The sequence below is a fragment of the Aspergillus oryzae genome, chromosome 8 (assembly GCF_000184455.2).
Source record: "Aspergillus oryzae RIB40 DNA, chromosome 8".
NCBI classification, from domain to species: domain Eukaryota; kingdom Fungi; phylum Ascomycota; class Eurotiomycetes; order Eurotiales; family Aspergillaceae; genus Aspergillus; species Aspergillus oryzae.
This window is the reverse complement of record NC_036442.1, coordinates 539,271-557,079: the sequence shown is the minus strand read 5'-3', so window position 1 is coordinate 557,079 and position 17,809 is coordinate 539,271. Positions and strand designations below refer to the sequence as shown.

The window sequence follows — 17,809 nt, the reverse complement described above, 5'->3', positions numbered from 1 at the left end:
CCTGGCAGCCCAACAACGGTCACATTGACCAGGGCACCTGCCCTATCGCTTAGCGTACTCTATTTGGGCTGAATTACATTATTCACAATTCCACGCAGGCAGATATATAAGGCGACTCCTTCGTTTCTATTCTGTGGCCTTCAGATGGCCATTTGACATAATTCTCGTCGGCGGCGATCACTGTGATGAATTGTCAAGAGTGTGTTCTTATCCCTCAAGAGCTAAAGAATATGCAGGCAACGAGAAGCAAGTTCAGACCTTGGACCATTATCTTGAGCATTTTCGCACTGGTAGCCTAGGGGCTTACGAGGAGTCGCAGAAACTATGGGTGAAGGATGTGTCTGCAAAGGCAGAGCCCTTGATTGGTTTCATAGAAGAGCCGTAATGACATTCTGTGATTGCAACGAGTCTCATCTAGGGTGCACATTTTTCATTTGTGCTTTGGTCCGCTATTTCTTTTCTTTTATTGCTACCCGGTTGTGGCCATGCTTCAAAATGCACCGCAATGGCCGCATGTAAACATTGTCTTCTCATCAATCAATAGGCAGTCAATACCGACGAAACTAGGTTTGACAACCGGAAGACCTTACAGAAAAGCCTTTTACAAGCAGCAACATGGAAGGCGCTGTATAGTCCCAAGAGCCCATTGTCACTATGTCCTCTACAACCCACAAGCGAGATAGTAGCCAGTCAGGCAAGTTAAAGTATAGAGGAGAAGCCGTCAAGGGTGACATCGTAGCAAGATGTCGGCGTCTGGGAGCCAGCGATGAGCGCATCACGGGCAGCGCGAGAGTTGGATGTTGCATCTTGTGGGTTATACAGACCTCCAGAAACCAATATTAACCCAATCCGTAAAACATGAAGCGACTAATGAAATCCACCCTCCACAGGAATAACCTGCCCATTAATGTACGAAGCATCATCACTGAGCAAGAAAGCAACCGTATTGGCTAACTCCTCCGGTCTGGCAAGTCTCCTCAGCGGCACATTCTTAACATAATAATCGACAAAAGCTGGCGGCACACCCCCAAGCAAGGGGGTATCCGTGGCCCCAGGCGCAACACAATTTACCCTGACCCCTTTATCCCCAAAGTCCTTTGCCCATGTGCGAGTAAGCCCAAGAACAGCATGCTTGCTTGCACAGTAGGACGCAATGCCCGGACTTCCAAACAGAGACGCAGTGGATCCGATATTTACCATACTCCCGATTCCTTCCGGAACTGAGCCTTCCTTTTTATCGCGCATGGTATCTGCGTGCCGTTCCAACACATAGCGTAGGTACGTCGTCCCCATATTCCATGTTCCGCCGACGTTAACTGCCATCACTTTGTTGAAGTTCTCGACTGGCTCGAGGATGTTGGACGGGAGTATAATGCCCGCGCAGTTGACGAGGCCGCTGATCACCGGGGATTGTTGTATGATTGATTCAAACGTCTGAGTTACTTTCTCATGTGAGCTGATGTCGATGTTGGGGTGGAAGTGAAGTCGGTCAGAGTCGGGTAGGGAGACGATTGGCATCTGTCCGGCTTTGTCGATCGTGTGCACTGTGGCCGATAGACTGAGGAGCTTTTTCACGACAGCCTGGCCCATTCCTGATGAACCCCCGGTCACTATGTAAGCTCGGCCGGTGTGCATTTCTGTGATTTGTACTGCTGTGCTGGATGTGGGGAGAATTTGTAAAATTGAAGTAGGAATATAGAGTAAAGGGATGCCCTGCGGGGGAAGCTGATCAAAGCTTCCTTGGAGCTTATTTTATGCAGTCAGCCTAACCATGGCTCAGGCATTGTTATGGATATATTAGGTAGGCGCCAAGAGACACAGCAGTGGCTGCGGTGTGACAGTAGGAATGAGCTAGGGATGGAATCCAGGGATATGCTTGTCGATATTATTGACATGGTTTCAAAGTCACACCAATGTAGTTCAACCTATGCGTTTGCTTCAATACCATATGACATAAAGAAGGCGTTAAAATGCGGTACATCCGCGATGAATGGCTACCTTCACCCGCCGCCCCAACATCTACGATGTGCGCTCAGTGAAATCAAATCAGACCCTACGCTATGCAGAACACCCCCACTGCAGGCATATCTACAGCAGATTCAGAAGAGTACCAAACACTCTCATCACCCCGGTCACGAAAATGATAAGCTTTATGCGTCAGACTATATCCACCAAGACGACAACAAAGCTTGCGATTCTTGTGATTCTGAGCAACAACTACCCCGGACGCCTCGAAAATCCACTGATCCAGTGATTCACTACGGGACCATAGCATCTGGCAATCAGGTGATCAAGGACGCAGAGCAAAGGGACAAGTTGGCCAGGCAATATGACATTCTTTGCTTTGAAATTGAAGCAGCAGGAATAATGAACACGATTCCTTCGTTGGTAATCCGCGGGATTTGTGATTATGCTGACTCCCTTAAGAACAAGATGTGGCAGAGATACGCTGCTGCTACGGCTGCTGCGTTCGCTAAGTTTCTTTTGTCTCGTGTGAGAACACATCAGGACTCGGGCATAAACTCTTGATAGAAGCCTCCCTCAATGGAAGATCATGAGAACTATCTTCGTCCCTCAACACGACGCCCGATATGGGACTCCAAATATTCAGCTGGACCGTCTCACTGTTGGTCCACGTTCGCTGGAGCACCTTTGTGTTAGGATTGGAGGCGAATGAGTTCGCCTCCACGTTGAGTTGATGCATTGACGACTCGTATCCTTATGTGCCCCGTCGGGCTTAGCGGTGGTCGCCTTGCTGCGGCTATTGCGTTCCGTTATACGCTTTGTTTGCCGATCGGATATATACCGGGCTGGGTTTGAACCTTTCTACAAGCATCATGGCAGCTGTTGCAATCGTATCTCGCGTGGCGCTTCTGGGATTCAGTCAGCGACTCAGAAGTGGCCGTTTTGCGAACTTTAGTGCCGAGGTTGATTGCCAGCAGTTAGCTGATTGCATCAAGGATTGAAGTTGAGCTCATTCATCCATAGTAGGACCAAGGTCCATCTTGGTATAATTTTGGGGCTAGTTTTCGATATGTCAGGATCCTAATGAATTTATGACATTTCACGAAGGTTAAGGGGATTTTGACAACACACACGGTCGCTTAGAAGCGCTTTTCGCGCTAGGAGATTATGTGTCTTGGCATTTCAAGCGCTACTCGACTACATAATCTACTCCGTAGTTGAGAGGTTCAACCCAGCACTTGTCAATTCAAAACGTCTTTTGCTAAAAAGTCGACCTTAGCATTATACGCTAGGCTTAATATGGCATCCAGAGAGGGATTTTGCTTACAACAAGATGAGGTACTAGCCAAATCAGGTTGGTGTTATCTGCCGCCTAGTCGAAATCTGATCCTCCCGAGAACACAAACGCGGTGACACTCTAGAAAAGCTACTTCTAAAGGCAATGAAGACGCACAACTTTCTATGGATTTAACACAAGAATAATTCTCAAGCGAGTTTCGGGGTATTCGAGCGTCTGTTTAAGTTACAAGAGAATCATTTTCGTTAGCAAGACTGACAACTACCGAGTGAGGGCGAATTATATATTTCTTGATTGAAAACCAGCCATCTGGATATTTTCAGCTCAACAACGAACAACGGACCTATACTCCCACACGCTATTTTAGACTAGGATGAAAAAAAAGACACGCTTTCATCAGTTCGGACTTCTTCTAGGGAATATTCCGGAATTCATTGGCAACTGTAAGCGCCCTTTTCTATCCAGAAACATGATCGGCAGGTATCCCAGCTTGTAGGAGCAACATGGCGTGGAGGTTTAACAAACTAGTGTCACTTTTGCGATATGGTCCCCACATCACAATGACAGGCACACTTTCATGTGTTTTATAGAGTGTTACTGACTAGGTATGGCGAGAAGACTGCAGAGTACTACAAACACCACGGACATTCATCCCCACCTCCGCAGAAGCTTGCCCAACGGCAACAACAGCACCAAGATCAGCAATGTGGGGGTTCCGACCCGACTTTTGATACCAAGATCCAGTCCGGTGGGGGTGTTCTACAAACCCGTTCCGACGAGCGGGGTTGAGAGGGACAAATCCGTCCCGTTGATGGAGCCGACGGGGCCGACGGGGGGAGGACAAGCATAATAGATGAATAGCTTGCATCGTGAAGAGTAACTCTATTTAAAGTTGACACCATTCCCCCTGACGCGTCACACCTCTGTTGCTTGAGTTCCCCTTACATATCAAGTGCTGTGGGACATACTGTGACACGTGCAATCGACGAAAGCCATGCCCCCCGTGAAACAACTGGTTGCGCTGCGCCGAAAGGCCGGTCTGACAAAGGAGGAATACCGTGATTATCACTATCAGAAGCATGGTGCAATTAGCACTGGGTCGACTCCAGCCGAGACACCTAGGTAGGAAAGTCTGCTCTTCTCATTGTTGCCGCCGCTGAATATGACCCAGCAAATACTTCCAAACGCATTTCTTCGATACAGCATATCATGCGGATCCAACACAGAAGGTTCCAAATGTCCACCCACCGTGGGCATTTAGTGATGGTGTAACGGAGCTGTATTTCGACTCACCGGAACACCTCAAGCACGTCTTCCAGTCGGAGTGGGTAGCCCAGAAAGTGGGACCTGATGGCGCAAACTTCTCAGACTTCAGCGCGGTTCTTCCCATGTTTATGAGAGAGGATACGATTCCTTTATCCATTACCGGTGCCTCTGCCTCCCAAACACACCAGCTGGATGGGAATGCCTTTGTCGCTATGTATTTTGTTGCACTACGGAATCAGCAGACACCGTCGGGGACCATAATCTCGGAGCTTGTATCATGTATTAATTGCTATGCGTCACAGGAAGTGCTGGCGATGGTTGTGAACACCCCTGATGATACTGATTTCAATCTGGGTGCTTACTTTGGAGGAGAGCCTCCAGTGCGCTTTCAATTTGTTTTCACAATTACATTGCGGGGGAAAGAATCAATGGGGGTCATCCGCAAAGCCCAAATAGACTTCGAAGAAAAGATCGAGTCTCTTGATCTGCCAGCTACGTGGATTGGCTTTGGAGAGCGAGCTGTGGTGCTGGACCAGACAGAGAATGTCAAAGTAAGCCGGATCTTCTTCATCTTTCACCGTACAAAAGTATAGCTAATCACCAAGTTGCAGTTTGACGCAAGACGTCAACCTTTCAAGAGGTCCACATGAGCAACTTTATATCAAAGTTTTGGCTAACACTTCTGGTGGAGGAAATTGTGAGTCCTGATTTACTGTACTATGAACTTAGGCTATTGCTACATAAATGGCCAGACAGTCCGAATGTAACCAATGAAGTGTACATGATCTCCCTCACTTGTTGTCAATAAGAGTCAGCTAAAACATCCAACATATCCCACGATCATGAGATACCAAGATTTGGTCATGTATGTTTGATCATACCATAAGTGAGTTACTCATCAGACAGAGCCTTCAGCTTCTCCTGCACGGCAGTTTTGGCTTTCCCGTGATCTTTCGATATCTCGATACCGACTAGTGTAGTAGCAGCTGCCCATACAGCATAGCTAAAGAATATCACAACTGTGGATATCTTCGTGACAATACAGAGAGAGCCTTCGCATTCAGAAGCCCCCGATAGGAATTTCGCGAGGCAGACAAACGCTACCAGGGATACGAAAGACACCAGCCAGTAGAGGGCGAATGTGGATGCCTTGCTGAGGCCTAGATGATTCTCAGTACGGTCCTAGTGAGCGGGCTGTCGAACGTACCTTGCGAAGGGGAGAGGGACGTGTAAGCCTTATAAGTGACGGCTACGAGCGAGAGGCACGAGGATAGTATCGCAAGAGATACTTCCCACGGGACATGGTCGAACGCGGTAAGGTAGGAATGACCAGCTGTGAGAAATGGGCAGGTTAGCTATGTTTGATCATGAAACTGCTAATATCTTCGCTTACCGGCACACAAGAGTGCGAATGTAGCAACAGCATATATGGCTTGTGAGACTCTCAAGGAGAAGAACACACCAGGCGGGGCCATTGTCAGTGAAGAAGCGGAGCTATAATCAGTAATAGCTTATAGGAGATATGAAGGAAACATTTAGACCTTGCCATAGTGGAAAGGAGAGCATTGACAGTCATATATAACACGGGATGATGGTGGCAAAGCTGGACTGAACCATGTGGGTCCTCGCAATCATTCTTACCCACCTGGTGACAAAGTAGTCAAGCTTTTTAGTCTCCCGTCTATATTAAGCTTACCTAGCCTTTGTGCAGATCATTTAAGCTATAGTTGTACTAGTTTATGTTGCAGTGATATTGCATTCAGGGTCTAACAACGGGGGAAATTTCCGGGAGTTTACTCGGTGAAACACCATTCCTTCGAGCTCTGCAACTCGCGATATTCCTTATCAATGGAAGTATGTCATTTAATAATATGATTGTTCGTCTGTGCCGATTTCCGGATCCTTTTCACTTCCGTGGTGTTGCCTAGCTGTCGTTTGACGTCTGATCTGCTGGCCAAGAAGCTCTTGCGCCGTAGGGAGTACTTGGCTCGTTTATATCGGTTAATCCCTTCACCATCTCATAGTCCTTGGCGGTGATCACTCTTGGCTTCATGCAGAAATCCCACACTCCTTTTTGGAAGTCGATGTTTCTGTATCCATGAACATATGAGGCCTTTTGCTTGGCTGCGTCCCGAACTTGTCTCACATTCAGCTTCGGGATCAACTGTCTTTAGCCTGCCGGGTACATCGAGGCAAAGGCCACCGGTTAGTATGAATGTTTCATCCTGAAGCAGTTGGAAATGTCAAAAGGCCATTCTGGATTGCCGCGTGCCTCATGCTGAGCTAGGAAACACTCTCGCTGGCCCGCCGACACAGATCAACGCCTGTACATGCCACTATTGGAGCCCGGTGTTTGAAGAAACGTTGAAATTACCCGGCCGTCTCATGGTCCTCCACTGCGGGCCGTAGCGTAACATAAGGCAATGCATCCGGTGTGTTCCCCGTCTTGGCTCAACTGTTGCTCCACCGGGATGCTCGATATGCATCCAGGGGAACTCTGCAATGCTAGGTTGGCATTACATATTTAAATACATTTATATCCTAACTTCGTATTTTCTCTTCCGTAAAGCTCAATACTCACCGACTACACTCTGTGCTAAACATGGTGCTACGCCAATACTATTAAGGGACATAGACCTCCGGATCAGGACCTACGAGTGGGGCTAAGCTTTACTAAGAAACTAAGCTCTACTAAAAGTCTTAGATTCTGCATGAGTAGAATTTATGTAACTTAGTTGCTATAGTTAAATTGCCACCTGCACGAGTATCCGTATATGGTTAGACGCTGCAGAAAACGGCTCGTAGTATAATCGGTGCATGCAGCTACTCCACAAGCTTAGTCGAATCGGGGCAATGCTTCAACGTGGTTTTCCATTATTACTTATTTGGAAATAAGCATCTGCGATGCGTATACTACAGAATAAAAGTTTCAGATATGGATAGATAATGGTCCGTTGTTTCTTTGCAGATTGCTGTGGTCGGTTGAAGGGGATGGTGTATCGTTGAATGTCTAGATATATGTGTCCTTTGTAGACGTTCGAGGCTCGTAAAACCCCTGATATATTATCTTAGTTGTATCGTACAATCAAACAGTTGATCTTCGCTCTATGTCAAGTCTAACGTTTCAATATGCACGAAGTGGGTAAATCTCAACAGCTATTAGCTTAGCGCATCGACTATATTGATGAAAATCATTTTAAGGGTGTCAGGTTCAGTAGCTCCAACGATTTCCTTAGTCTCGTTGCGGATATTAGTATCTTGCTGCGTACGCCTTGCGTTCAGGGGACGCTTACAGCCCGTTATTAGACCTGATCGACTACATTCGACCAGGGCCCACTACGCCCGTTGCCTAAAGAAAGCATAGTGTGAAGACTGCCACATGGGACTATTCAGGCTCCTGGTCTAGCAAAGTATAGTGCACACTGGGTAAAAACCATAGTCAACTTCTCGAAGTGTGAAATCCCTTCTGTATGCTGATATGTCGTATGAGCTAGTCAAGTTCTACTCCCACTCCGTAGTTAAGGTTATTGTAGTCCTACAACTCAATCTTGCCATAGTAACGTGAATCTCTGTAGACTAACATACTCTCCCACGGTGGTAGTCAGCAGAACACATCTATCTAGTTTGAGCTGGTCACTGAGAGGCATCTGTCTATAATCAGTGGTAAAGCCCCCTCGCTCTGCTGAATGCTTTAGACGATAGAATAATACATTCCACTATGGAAGCTTCGTTCTAAGACACTTTCGGAACAGAGAGAAGCGCGGTGATGCCTCCGAAATCCTGCGCGATTTAGTATCCTGATATATTCCTAGCTCCACAAAGTGAGCGAGTCCTGTCCGAAGTGTCACGGAGAAAAGTCTCGATAGAAGAGATTAGGGGCACAATATGCACTCAAAAAGTTATATAAAGGCCCGTTTACTCCCCCATCTGCTACAGAAACTATCCAGCGCAGTTTCTCCGCATCCAGACAATCTTCATCACTTGCAAGCTTCAGCTTCCTCGTCAATCCCATCCAACTTTCAAGATGCAGTTCAAGCTCTTCGTTGCCCCTCTCCTTTTCGCCCTGGCCATGGCTGCTCCCTCTTTCGAGGACGGCCATCTCGCCAAGCGTACCTGCGGCACCCTTACCGGCGAGAAGCTGAAGATCTGCCAGGAAGCTTGCAAGGCCATTTGCGTACGTTGATAGCAGGCAAAATGGATAACCATGCAACAAACCGCTAATTGCTTAACAGTCGGCTGGAACTGCAGGGATTGCCTCCGGTCTTTGTGAGAAGGCCTGTGACCTTGGTGTATGTATTCCTTTCCTTTCCAATATGTCAGCTGCATCTTACTAATCATTCCTGAATATAACTAGCCCTTGAAGCGTGAGGCCGCTCCCGAGCCTGAGCCCTCTTTCGGACAGAAGGCCTGCGATGTTGCTGTGAGTTGAGCAAGGCTCAACCATAGCAGTAATGATCCTGATTGCTGATACCTTTCATCTAGTGTGACGTTGCTTGCAACTCTACCGTCCTCGCTCTGGAGCAGCGCAAGTGCCTTGAGAAATGTGTAAGTGTCATCCATCAATATTCCTTTCCCGGTTTTCACAGTGCTGACTGGATTCCATGTTACAGAAGGCCAAGTGCGACAACTAGATTTCGGGTATGAATTTGCTGGTTTAGGCCTCTGGACACTCTCTGTACGATAGAATCTATTACATTAGTCGTGGTGGTAATTTGTGTGGGGGAGGAATTGATACTTCACTAATCTAAATTATTGGTGCTAATTGGAAGTATTATCCTGGGCCATGTAGCAAAAGTCTATTTGTCTATATTTCTTAAGGGTCTTCATGTAATCCCAAGTCTTTGTGATAGCGAATCTGAGGAAGACGAATTAATCTCACTATCCCTTAGTGAAATTAACCTCGAAAATGTCTACGTGAGAGGAAATGATCAGTAGGAGAATCGAACTCTTTATACAAATGCGTCGTATAAAAAATCTCAGAAGAAGAAAATGCAGGTATTCCGGTCACGCGGCTTACTCCAATAGAAGTGACTACATTGTTTATAAACCGGTCCATCTAGATCTTATATATACTCGATCTCGAGTCTCATTGTTATATATTACTAGTAGGCACTCTTTCGACTTGGTACCATCTTCAGCATCACCTCATGAATACAACTGATAAACTTATACTCATACTAGTTCAAAGAGAATCTGGGTCGTGTCTCGAGAACCCTTATTGTATTGCTATCCATGAAGCTATCACAGGGCGGTAACTTCACCCCTCGTTGGTACCATCCAGGAATTACAGCGACGGATTTGTTCAAATGCTTATCAGAAATGGAATCCCAGCTTCTGTCAGGAAATGATCTACATGCGCATTTACCCGTTCTACTGTGGTATTCATATAAGGGATAGGAATGGTGATTGCTACCCAAAAGATGAGGACATGATGTTGCTCGGTAACATTCATTGGATCGCTATGAAGCTGTGATACATTGCTGACGATTTAAGCAATGGGTAGAGGCCCTACAGTACTATGCTGTCTTAGAGTCCACAGAAACTGCTGCGCACTCTTAGCTCGCAGTCAATTATTGGTAATAACTGATGCTGACACCCGGAATCGATTTCCAGGCCAGGTATTCTATGTCCAGCCAGACTCGTCCTGTTCATCTTGCTATCCTATGATTTTGCCAAAAATAGCAGGATGTGTATATCTTGTCACAGACTTCATGGGCGCAGATTACAGAACACAAACAGTCTCAAACTATCCCGCACATCTCTAAGAAACAAAAGCTCAAAGTCCCATTATAGGTCAGAGTAGACAATATTAATCTGGCAGTACTATTGACCTGTCAAGATATATTCTATCTTGTATCAGTCGTATAACTTGGTAGCACGATGATCAGACCCTCTTTCCCAATGTGAAACCCATGCCTTCTGGATTGCATCCATGTATAACCCCGGGTAGGTTTTCATATGCGCGACATGAGCAGTACCTTCGAATCTCTTCTCTATCACACGTCAGCCCCTTTGACGAGCCTCGGTCGCGTGTTCCCCTACATGTTGCCAGCCTATTATTTCGTCCGACTCAGAGTAAATATGAAGACGTGTTGCACTGTCGCGGAGCAAGGACGTATCATTTAGTTTCCGCCTACTTCGACTTGCAAGATTTTCCACCCCAAGAAGTGACGGGATACCGATGAAACAAAAGATCCAGAATGTACAAAGCACAATAGTACATATTTGGGGCCAGGGTAGGTATGATGCGATGCCAGTTGCGACACCCAAGGACCACCGTTGGTGTTCTTCCATGAAAGAGTCCCCGCCAGGTGTAGAGTTAAGTACGAGAAGTACATGCAGAAGGGTCGAGTTCGTACCCGAAAGCTGGCGGTAGACCTCAGACACGGAGATGAAGTTCACCAGTCCACTGTTGGAAAGGACATGAACCAGTACCTTGGTCGGACATCTGCTTTCCTCGTCGTTGCCTATGGCGTGCTGTAGAAATTTTACGACTGGCCGTAGCGCCAGCCGGGAGGATGTGCATGATCTGAAATTCGCGGATAGGGTCGATGCAGTTACCAGGATAATGCATGTGGATTGGTATAGATTCCTGTATGCATCAAGATACTTTGCAATGTTCTTAGGGGCTGCGCTACCCCAGCTGAAGATCATCACTACGTCTGGAGGATACGGGTGCGTGAAACAGAACTTTCTGGCAGAGCATGCCGGGTAACACGCTTGGGGTCCAGATAGAATTGACCATCTGCGAGACGTATGAAGTCAAGGAAAATTGAGGAGGCCATGATGAGGCGTTGATCTTTGGGAGCGGGTCAATAAACCGACATTAACATGCCAATATAGGGTGACTGCAACAGATCAAGCAACACTGCCATATTTAATCACACTCATCAAGAAGCTGAACCGGATGCAGCTGTTTGATCAATAGAACGTTACATGAGCAATAATGGCACTGTCGCAATATTCCATCCCCATGCACGCTTTGGAAATACCCAACTGAACGCAAAACTTGTCCGTAAGCAGACAAACTACGCAGCTGGCCTTTGGGTGACAGCGAACACCAGACGATGTAACCATACATTGCTCCACTACTGCTTAAGAACTCTACATTTCTAGGAATATGATTTCCGGATGTGGAGGGCGGTTGTAATGCGCTAATCAAAGTGTACGACGACCGTTTCTTTCTACCATCGCTAGCCCTGAGTGATGACGTGTAGAGCAAAACCAAAACCAGCCCTGAGCCCAAATCCCTATTAGAATGCTGTTTGCCGAATAACGGCCTCAAGCTTGGAGGATGATGAAGCTGCACACAGCTCGTTGTCTTTCGGAATTGTCATACAAACACACCCAAAGTGAGCGAAAGACATGAATCTAGTATTTTATGAACATGACGAGAATCCCACAGGCGATAACATCGAAGTTCCAAACTTCGAGGGCTTCGGATGGGGAGACCTCTTCCGTGAAGATCGAAAATTGCGTGGGCTTTACCAGAGTTCCACTTGGGGTTGCCGGTCCCTTGCAAGTGCAAGGCAGTGACGGCACCACGGGCTCATTCTATGGGCCTTTAGCAACGTGCGAGGCTACCTTGATAGCGAGCTGCTCTCGCGGATGTAAAGCACTTAATATGTGCCAGGGCGTTCGCTTCAAAATTCTTCACGACTCTATGTCCCGCGCTCCGGCGTTCTGGTTTGCCAACACTGAGGATGCAGTGGCGTTTTTCGACCTGGTGCCTTCTTTACAGCCCAAATTCAAGAAGGACGCCGAGTCAACAAGCAAACATATACGTCTGCGGACTGTTATACCACATATTGTTGGTTCGAGTGTGCATGTTCGTTTTGAATATCTATGTGGAGATGCTGCTGGACAGAATATGGTCACTATTGCGACTCAACGCGTCTGTGATCGCTTCTCCGCGTCGGCCGAGGCTCATGCTTTACGATTGCAGAGAATCACCACCGACAATCAAATGAGCTCGGATAAAAAGCTGGCGTGGGGAAATATCATTCGGACTCGAGGTGTGAGAGTTCTGGTTTGGGGAAGTGTGAGCAACGATGTTAGCAAACGAGTGCTGGGGTGCAGCACCGAGCTCTTATACCAGTCTATCCTCAACAGCAAAGAAGGTGCGGCGATGAATGGCCAGCTTGGATACAGTGTCAACCCGTCCAATGTTATTGCTGCCATGTTTATAGCTTGTGGCCAGGACGCCGCGAGTGTGGCAGAAGCGGCGTGGAGCCAGCTGACAGCCGAATATGACGCCGATACTAAACTGCTTCGCTTGATTTCTTACTTCCCTTCACTTCCGGTTGGGGTTGTAGGAGGAGGAACCGCGTATCCCACGCAAAGGGAATCGCTGGAGATCCTCGGCTGCAATGTACCAGGAACTAAACACCGTCTTGCTGGTTTGATCGCGTCGTTTTCCCTTGCATTGGATATTAGCACCCTTGCTGCTCTAGCCACCCAGACATTTTCAAGGAGCCATGAGAAACTCGCAAGGGGAAGATGGTCTCCGGAGACAAAGCTCTAGGGTTGGTCGGCATGCTATCACATCTTCTTTAGTAAATGATGGTACCACACGTGTAGTTAATTGAGCTTTCGGTAGGGGGAGTACGGAGGCAGCTGGAAACGGTCAAAATGAAAACGTTTAAAAAATATCAATAGCCATATTGGCCCAACTCCTTTTCCTCTGTTGAATTATCAACGCGAAGAATATCAATTATGAAGAACGAACCCCTTCCTTTCAACTGGGTCACGATAGTGGTGTCCCCTATCACAGGGTTCCTGGCTGCCGTGTATACTCCATTGAAACGGGAAACAGAGTGCTTTGCTGTGATATACTACTTTGTAAGCGGTATAGCGATCACAGCAGGTGTGCACAGACATATAGACTAGCTATTCGACAGACTTGTATGCTAACGAGTCCCAGGCTATCACAGACTCTGGTCACACAAATCATATGGAGCAACCTTACCACTTAAATGGTTTCTGGCTATCTTCGGTGCCGCATGCTGTCAATGGTCCATAAGAACGTGGGCTGAATGCCATCGTTCCCATCACCGCTACACAGACACTGACAAAGACCCTTACTCGGTCAGACACGGGCTCGTCCACGCCCATATTGAGTGGGTCCTGCAACCGGAGATCAGGGCTGGCCCAACGGATCTCTCAGATCTGGACGCAGATCCCGTGGTGAGGCTACAGCACCGGTATTACTTGACCTTTGCTATAATCATGTCTTGTATTTTCCCCTCCGTTGAGCCAGGACTCCTCTGGGGCGATTAGCAGGGTGGATTCATATACGCTGGAGTCATCGGTCTTTTCTTTTGCTACCAAGCTATCTTCTCTATTCATTCGATCGCACACTGGGTTGGCGACCAGCCCTACGATGATAGACACACACCCCGAAACCATACGCTGGTCACGCTTCTCTGCTTTGGGGAAGGATACCATAACTACCACCATGAGTTTCCAGCGGACTATCACAACGTCGTGGAGTGGTACCAGTGCGATGTCACCAAATGGTGTATCTGGGTGTGGAAGCAACTCGGCCTTGCATATGGTTTGAAGAAGGCCCCAGACAACGTTGTGGGCAAGGGAACGTACCAGCAGGCCCGGAAGAAGCTAGAACGGAAGGCTAACAAACTTGACTGGGGGTTGCCTCTCTCTCAGCTGCCCGGGATTACTTGGGATGGTTTCCAAGAAGCAGTAAAAGATGGCCGGCAACTGATCATCCTGTCGGGGATGGTCTATGATATAGCGACCTTTATCCCTTTTCGTCCAGGAGGAGTAAAGATCCTGGTCAGTCACATAGAGAAAGATGCAACGAAGGCCTTCAATGGCGAAATTTACTCACGTACGTGTTATACTCCGATGATGGAAACGAGAGATTAACTGCCTCACAGACTTCCACTGCCGCACGAAATTGGTTGGATGAATTTCGTATTGGATTCCTGTGTGGCAATGGCCAGAAACTGTCTCATGTTCCGATTCCCGCGGTTATTCAGGATAGCAAAGGCAAGAGGCTGTAGTGGATGGCATCTTGTCTATTTGCACACTGTAAGACAGTTTGTCGCTATAGTACTTTTGAAATTCACGAAGTTTTGGTGTTGCGATACTCTCGACCCGGTATTGTAAAATAATGATAGTGTCCGCCTTGTCATGTTTTAGGAACTAAGGCCGGGATGAGACCAATAGAAAGCAGGATAAGGCCGACCGCCGCACCCCACGTGAATGATTCTGCCGGCAGAGTAAAGACCAAAATGGCGTTTTCTATGTTTTTCTCGGGATTAATTTCCCCAATTCATTTCCCCTCATTCATCCCCAAGCGGCCAAAATGCCCCTCATCACAGACTTTAAACTCCCCACATCACCAAAGCAGCTCGAGCTGCCTGAGGGCGCCGATGCAAAAGCGTTCATCGTCTTTGTGACTTCCGATGACCCTACGACTGGTCAATCCTGGTGTCCCGATGTCCGTGCCGCCTGGCCAGTTCTTGAGGCCACGTTCTCCGGGGTGAACGCACCGGCACTGAGGGTTGTGGAGGTTGGACAGAAGCCAGAGTAAATTTATCTCCAGGTATTCACATTGATTACTCACAATACTGACTTCCTTGTAGATGGAAGGATTTAAATAATGTCTACCGGACCAACTGGAAGGTCCCTTGTATCCCGGCGTTGGTGCGATACGAACGCGTCAATGGCGAGACCGCCGAGACAGGCAAGCTGGTCGAAGGAGAAATTCTGGACAAGAAGAGGCTGGGGGAGTTTATTGGGACGACGCTTTAGTCGTCGCTATCGATGTGTATCCGAATCCTTTCCTACTGTGAGACAAAGGCAGAAATACCAACTAAATGATTTTCCACTTCTAAACCAAGAGAGATTCTGGCCAAGGAAACACAACCTTAGTAATCGGACTGTTACGATCAAAAAAGAACAACCCATTGATCCACCGTTTGATAACCAATCGTTTGGGGCCCCTGCTCTTGGGCGAGCCGAGTAACTCAACCTCCAAAGACACATGCTTTTCGATACCGTCGACAGTCTTTTCAGCCGGACATACTGCGGTTAACACATACGTCTCGTCTTTTTCCCACCGATGGCCTGCCTCTCTGATAAAAATACCACTGTACGGATCAGTACCTGTGCGATCTCCCTGAGAGATCAATGCGCCAAGTCGAAGCCGAGGCGAACGTGGATCATCCATCATTGCCTTGACAACCTCCTCTGCCGTGAGATCCTTGTAGAACTTGGAGAATGTGACGTCCTTATCCCCCCACCTTTCATCTTGGTCGAGATATTCATCGATAGCGCTTGCAATATAACCATAACGACTTCCACATTCCCCTGGACCTAAATGTCTAGCGAGCTGACCCAAACGCATTCGTTGGTACCAACTCAATTGATAATCGTGGCCTCTTTGTGGCGGTCTCGTTCTCCCAAGATCCTCGACTATTCTGCCCAACCGCCAGAGGTGCCCAGACGTTATAACTCCCTGTTCTAACAACTCAACCTCGGCAAAACGACAACTTTTGATGAATGTAAGTTTTTGATCAATATCAGGTGTCTGGAACGTGCGAAGAGACTGGCTCCTCAGGTTATTGAAAATATTGCTTCTAATAGCGCTCTGAGAGTTATCAGGGCCATTCATAAGGATTTCCCCGTTTAGTAAGAACAAGGCCAGCATCGAAATGCTCAAACTGTATGCCTCTCGCTCCAGTCTTTGACTATCTAATCGGACAAAGTAGCCTAAGCAGTTAGCGATCACCGCCAGACGATCCGACTCATCCCTCATCCCTCGCTTTCCGACGTTTGAGAATATTATTGGAGACATGGATTGCCTTATCGTGCGCTTTCCCTCATTGTCGAGCTCTAATAGCTGGACATTATATTTTGAAGCCCGGTCTAGAATTCTCTCGCACATGTGCTGGAGTTCAGGGTCCTTTCGATACTCCATGCAAAGTTTAGTGGCTTTGGAGCGAAAGTCCGTGGATTTGATGCAAAACTCGCTCTCCAGCCTGCCAAATATTTGATTGTTGGCCTCTTTGACTTGATTCAGAGAGGAAGAGTGAGGGATCCAAAGGCGCATTTTTGTTGACGCGCAATAGTCTTCTTGAAATGTCCAGCCTCTCTCCCACCATGGATCAGATGTGATATAATCGAAAGGCTGAGGACGGCGCGGACCCGGTCCCTTTTCTCATTCCTGGGTGGATTGCTTCTCCTAAGGATGTATACCAAATTTTTCAACTGATCCTCTGATTCGATCTGCACAGACAGCAACGCCACTGGGAAGGCACTGTAGCTATACACATACTCAATGGATTGTACCGCACGCTGCTTCTCGGCTTCATTATCTTGGTCAATGCATTCCTGATCAATCCAGAAACCCCGAACGGAGGTCCCCATGGCTTCCCGTTAATTAGCATATGCGATCACCCTATCGAGCACTTGATCTCTGACTCGGTTTGGATTTGCACAGCTTCCCTCCCTTGATTGTACCAGTTAAGCATCATGAGAGCTTGGCTGGTTCGGGGGAGGTCTCCAGGTATAAGAAACAGCGATATATTTCTGGCTCGAATAGTGTGCATTAACGCGTCTTCTCCAGAGCAATCTCTTCCCACAATTCCTAGCTACTACCTCATCATCCCGGCGCCTTTTACGGCTTCCGCCGGAAGTGTTGAGGTAGATCACCTCCAAGTTCTCAATCCAATCGTAAGTCCAGTCATCATATCTACCGTGCTCTTGAAGGTCAAGCAATGTGGATACGATAGACGCAGAGGTTTCACGGCGGATGGTTCCGAGAGTACTGGAGGTGTCGGCTTGCATTTTCTTTCCTTTTTTTTGGGGGGGGTAAATAGAGAAACTCCTATTACATTGGATCTGTTATTTAAATTGGGTAGAAGGCGAGGCTGAAATCCGAGGCTCGCGCCTGGGCTGAATCTCGGAGGCTCAGACTCTCCGAGTCGACAAGGATGATATGCATCCACACGAATTCATCACAGGCTAATGCATCATGATCAAGTTACCACCCAATAGATATTTCCTACCAATTCATGTGTGAGAGACCGCACACATACTCGTTACAGCTAATTTGTCACCGGTGCCTAACATATTACGCCTGATCTGAGTCTCACCTGATGCAGAATGTAATTAATTTGGCTAAATGAATAGACGGACAAAAGACCCACCCTGTTTCTGGAAGGAATGGAGACGTTTCTCAGATTATTTAACTTGGAACTTACAACTAACATGCCAATGACCATATTCGTTAACAGAAAATAAGATTTGACT

The 17,809-nt window shown here is 47.4% G+C and overlaps 7 protein-coding genes across 7 annotated transcripts; 4 read left to right on the top strand and 3 right to left on the bottom strand.

The window, feature by feature from the left end:
• Positions 1-867: 867 nt before the first annotated feature.
• AO090103000278 (SDR family NAD(P)-dependent oxidoreductase) lies at positions 868-1,635 on the bottom strand (the record flags this gene model as incomplete). The annotated part of the gene is made up of 1 exon (XM_001826806.1): positions 868-1,635. One exon carries the CDS (start codon positions 1,633-1,635, stop codon positions 868-870), a length of 768 nt encoding a protein of 255 aa, XP_001826858.1.
• A 2,084-nt stretch (positions 1,636-3,719) lies between these two features.
• AO090103000279 (uncharacterized protein) lies at positions 3,720-4,130 on the bottom strand (the record flags this gene model as incomplete). Its single annotated transcript, XM_023233357.1, has 2 exons — positions 3,720-3,786; positions 3,865-4,130. The coding sequence occupies 2 exons, from the start codon at positions 4,128-4,130 to the stop codon at positions 3,720-3,722; spliced, it is 333 nt and encodes a 110-aa protein (XP_023093889.1).
• Positions 4,131-4,650: 520 nt separating this feature from the next.
• AO090103000280 (uncharacterized protein) lies at positions 4,651-5,178 on the top strand (the record flags this gene model as incomplete). The annotated part of the gene is made up of 2 exons (XM_001826808.3): positions 4,651-5,079; positions 5,140-5,178. 2 exons carry the CDS (start codon positions 4,651-4,653, stop codon positions 5,176-5,178), a joined length of 468 nt encoding a protein of 155 aa, XP_001826860.3.
• A 3,374-nt stretch (positions 5,179-8,552) lies between these two features.
• On the top strand, positions 8,553-10,001 carry AO090103000281 (uncharacterized protein; the record flags this gene model as incomplete). The annotated part of the gene is made up of 7 exons (XM_023233356.1): positions 8,553-8,702; positions 8,761-8,817; positions 8,883-8,948; positions 9,011-9,166; positions 9,347-9,459; positions 9,512-9,633; positions 9,949-10,001. The coding sequence occupies 7 exons, from the start codon at positions 8,553-8,555 to the stop codon at positions 9,999-10,001; spliced, it is 717 nt and encodes a 238-aa protein (XP_023093890.1).
• Positions 10,002-10,486: 485 nt separating this feature from the next.
• On the top strand, positions 10,487-13,052 carry AO090103000282 (hydroxymethylglutaryl-CoA reductase; the record flags this gene model as incomplete). Its single annotated transcript, XM_023233355.1, has 2 exons — positions 10,487-10,603; positions 11,904-13,052. 2 exons carry the CDS (start codon positions 10,487-10,489, stop codon positions 13,050-13,052), a joined length of 1,266 nt encoding a protein of 421 aa, XP_023093891.1.
• A 191-nt stretch (positions 13,053-13,243) lies between these two features.
• AO090103000283 (uncharacterized protein) lies at positions 13,244-15,307 on the top strand (the record flags this gene model as incomplete). Its single annotated transcript, XM_023233354.1, has 9 exons — positions 13,244-13,394; positions 13,452-13,777; positions 13,811-14,378; positions 14,428-14,450; positions 14,494-14,552; positions 14,604-14,650; positions 14,701-14,751; positions 14,875-15,082; positions 15,139-15,307. 9 exons carry the CDS (start codon positions 13,244-13,246, stop codon positions 15,305-15,307), a joined length of 1,602 nt encoding a protein of 533 aa, XP_023093892.1.
• A 260-nt stretch (positions 15,308-15,567) lies between these two features.
• AO090103000284 (uncharacterized protein) lies at positions 15,568-16,924 on the bottom strand (the record flags this gene model as incomplete). Its single annotated transcript, XM_023233353.1, is given in 3 exon segments — positions 15,568-15,580; positions 15,598-16,536; positions 16,833-16,924. 3 exon segments carry the CDS (start codon positions 16,922-16,924, stop codon positions 15,568-15,570), a joined length of 1,044 nt encoding a protein of 347 aa, XP_023093893.1.
• Between the last annotated feature and the right edge of the window lie 885 nt (positions 16,925-17,809).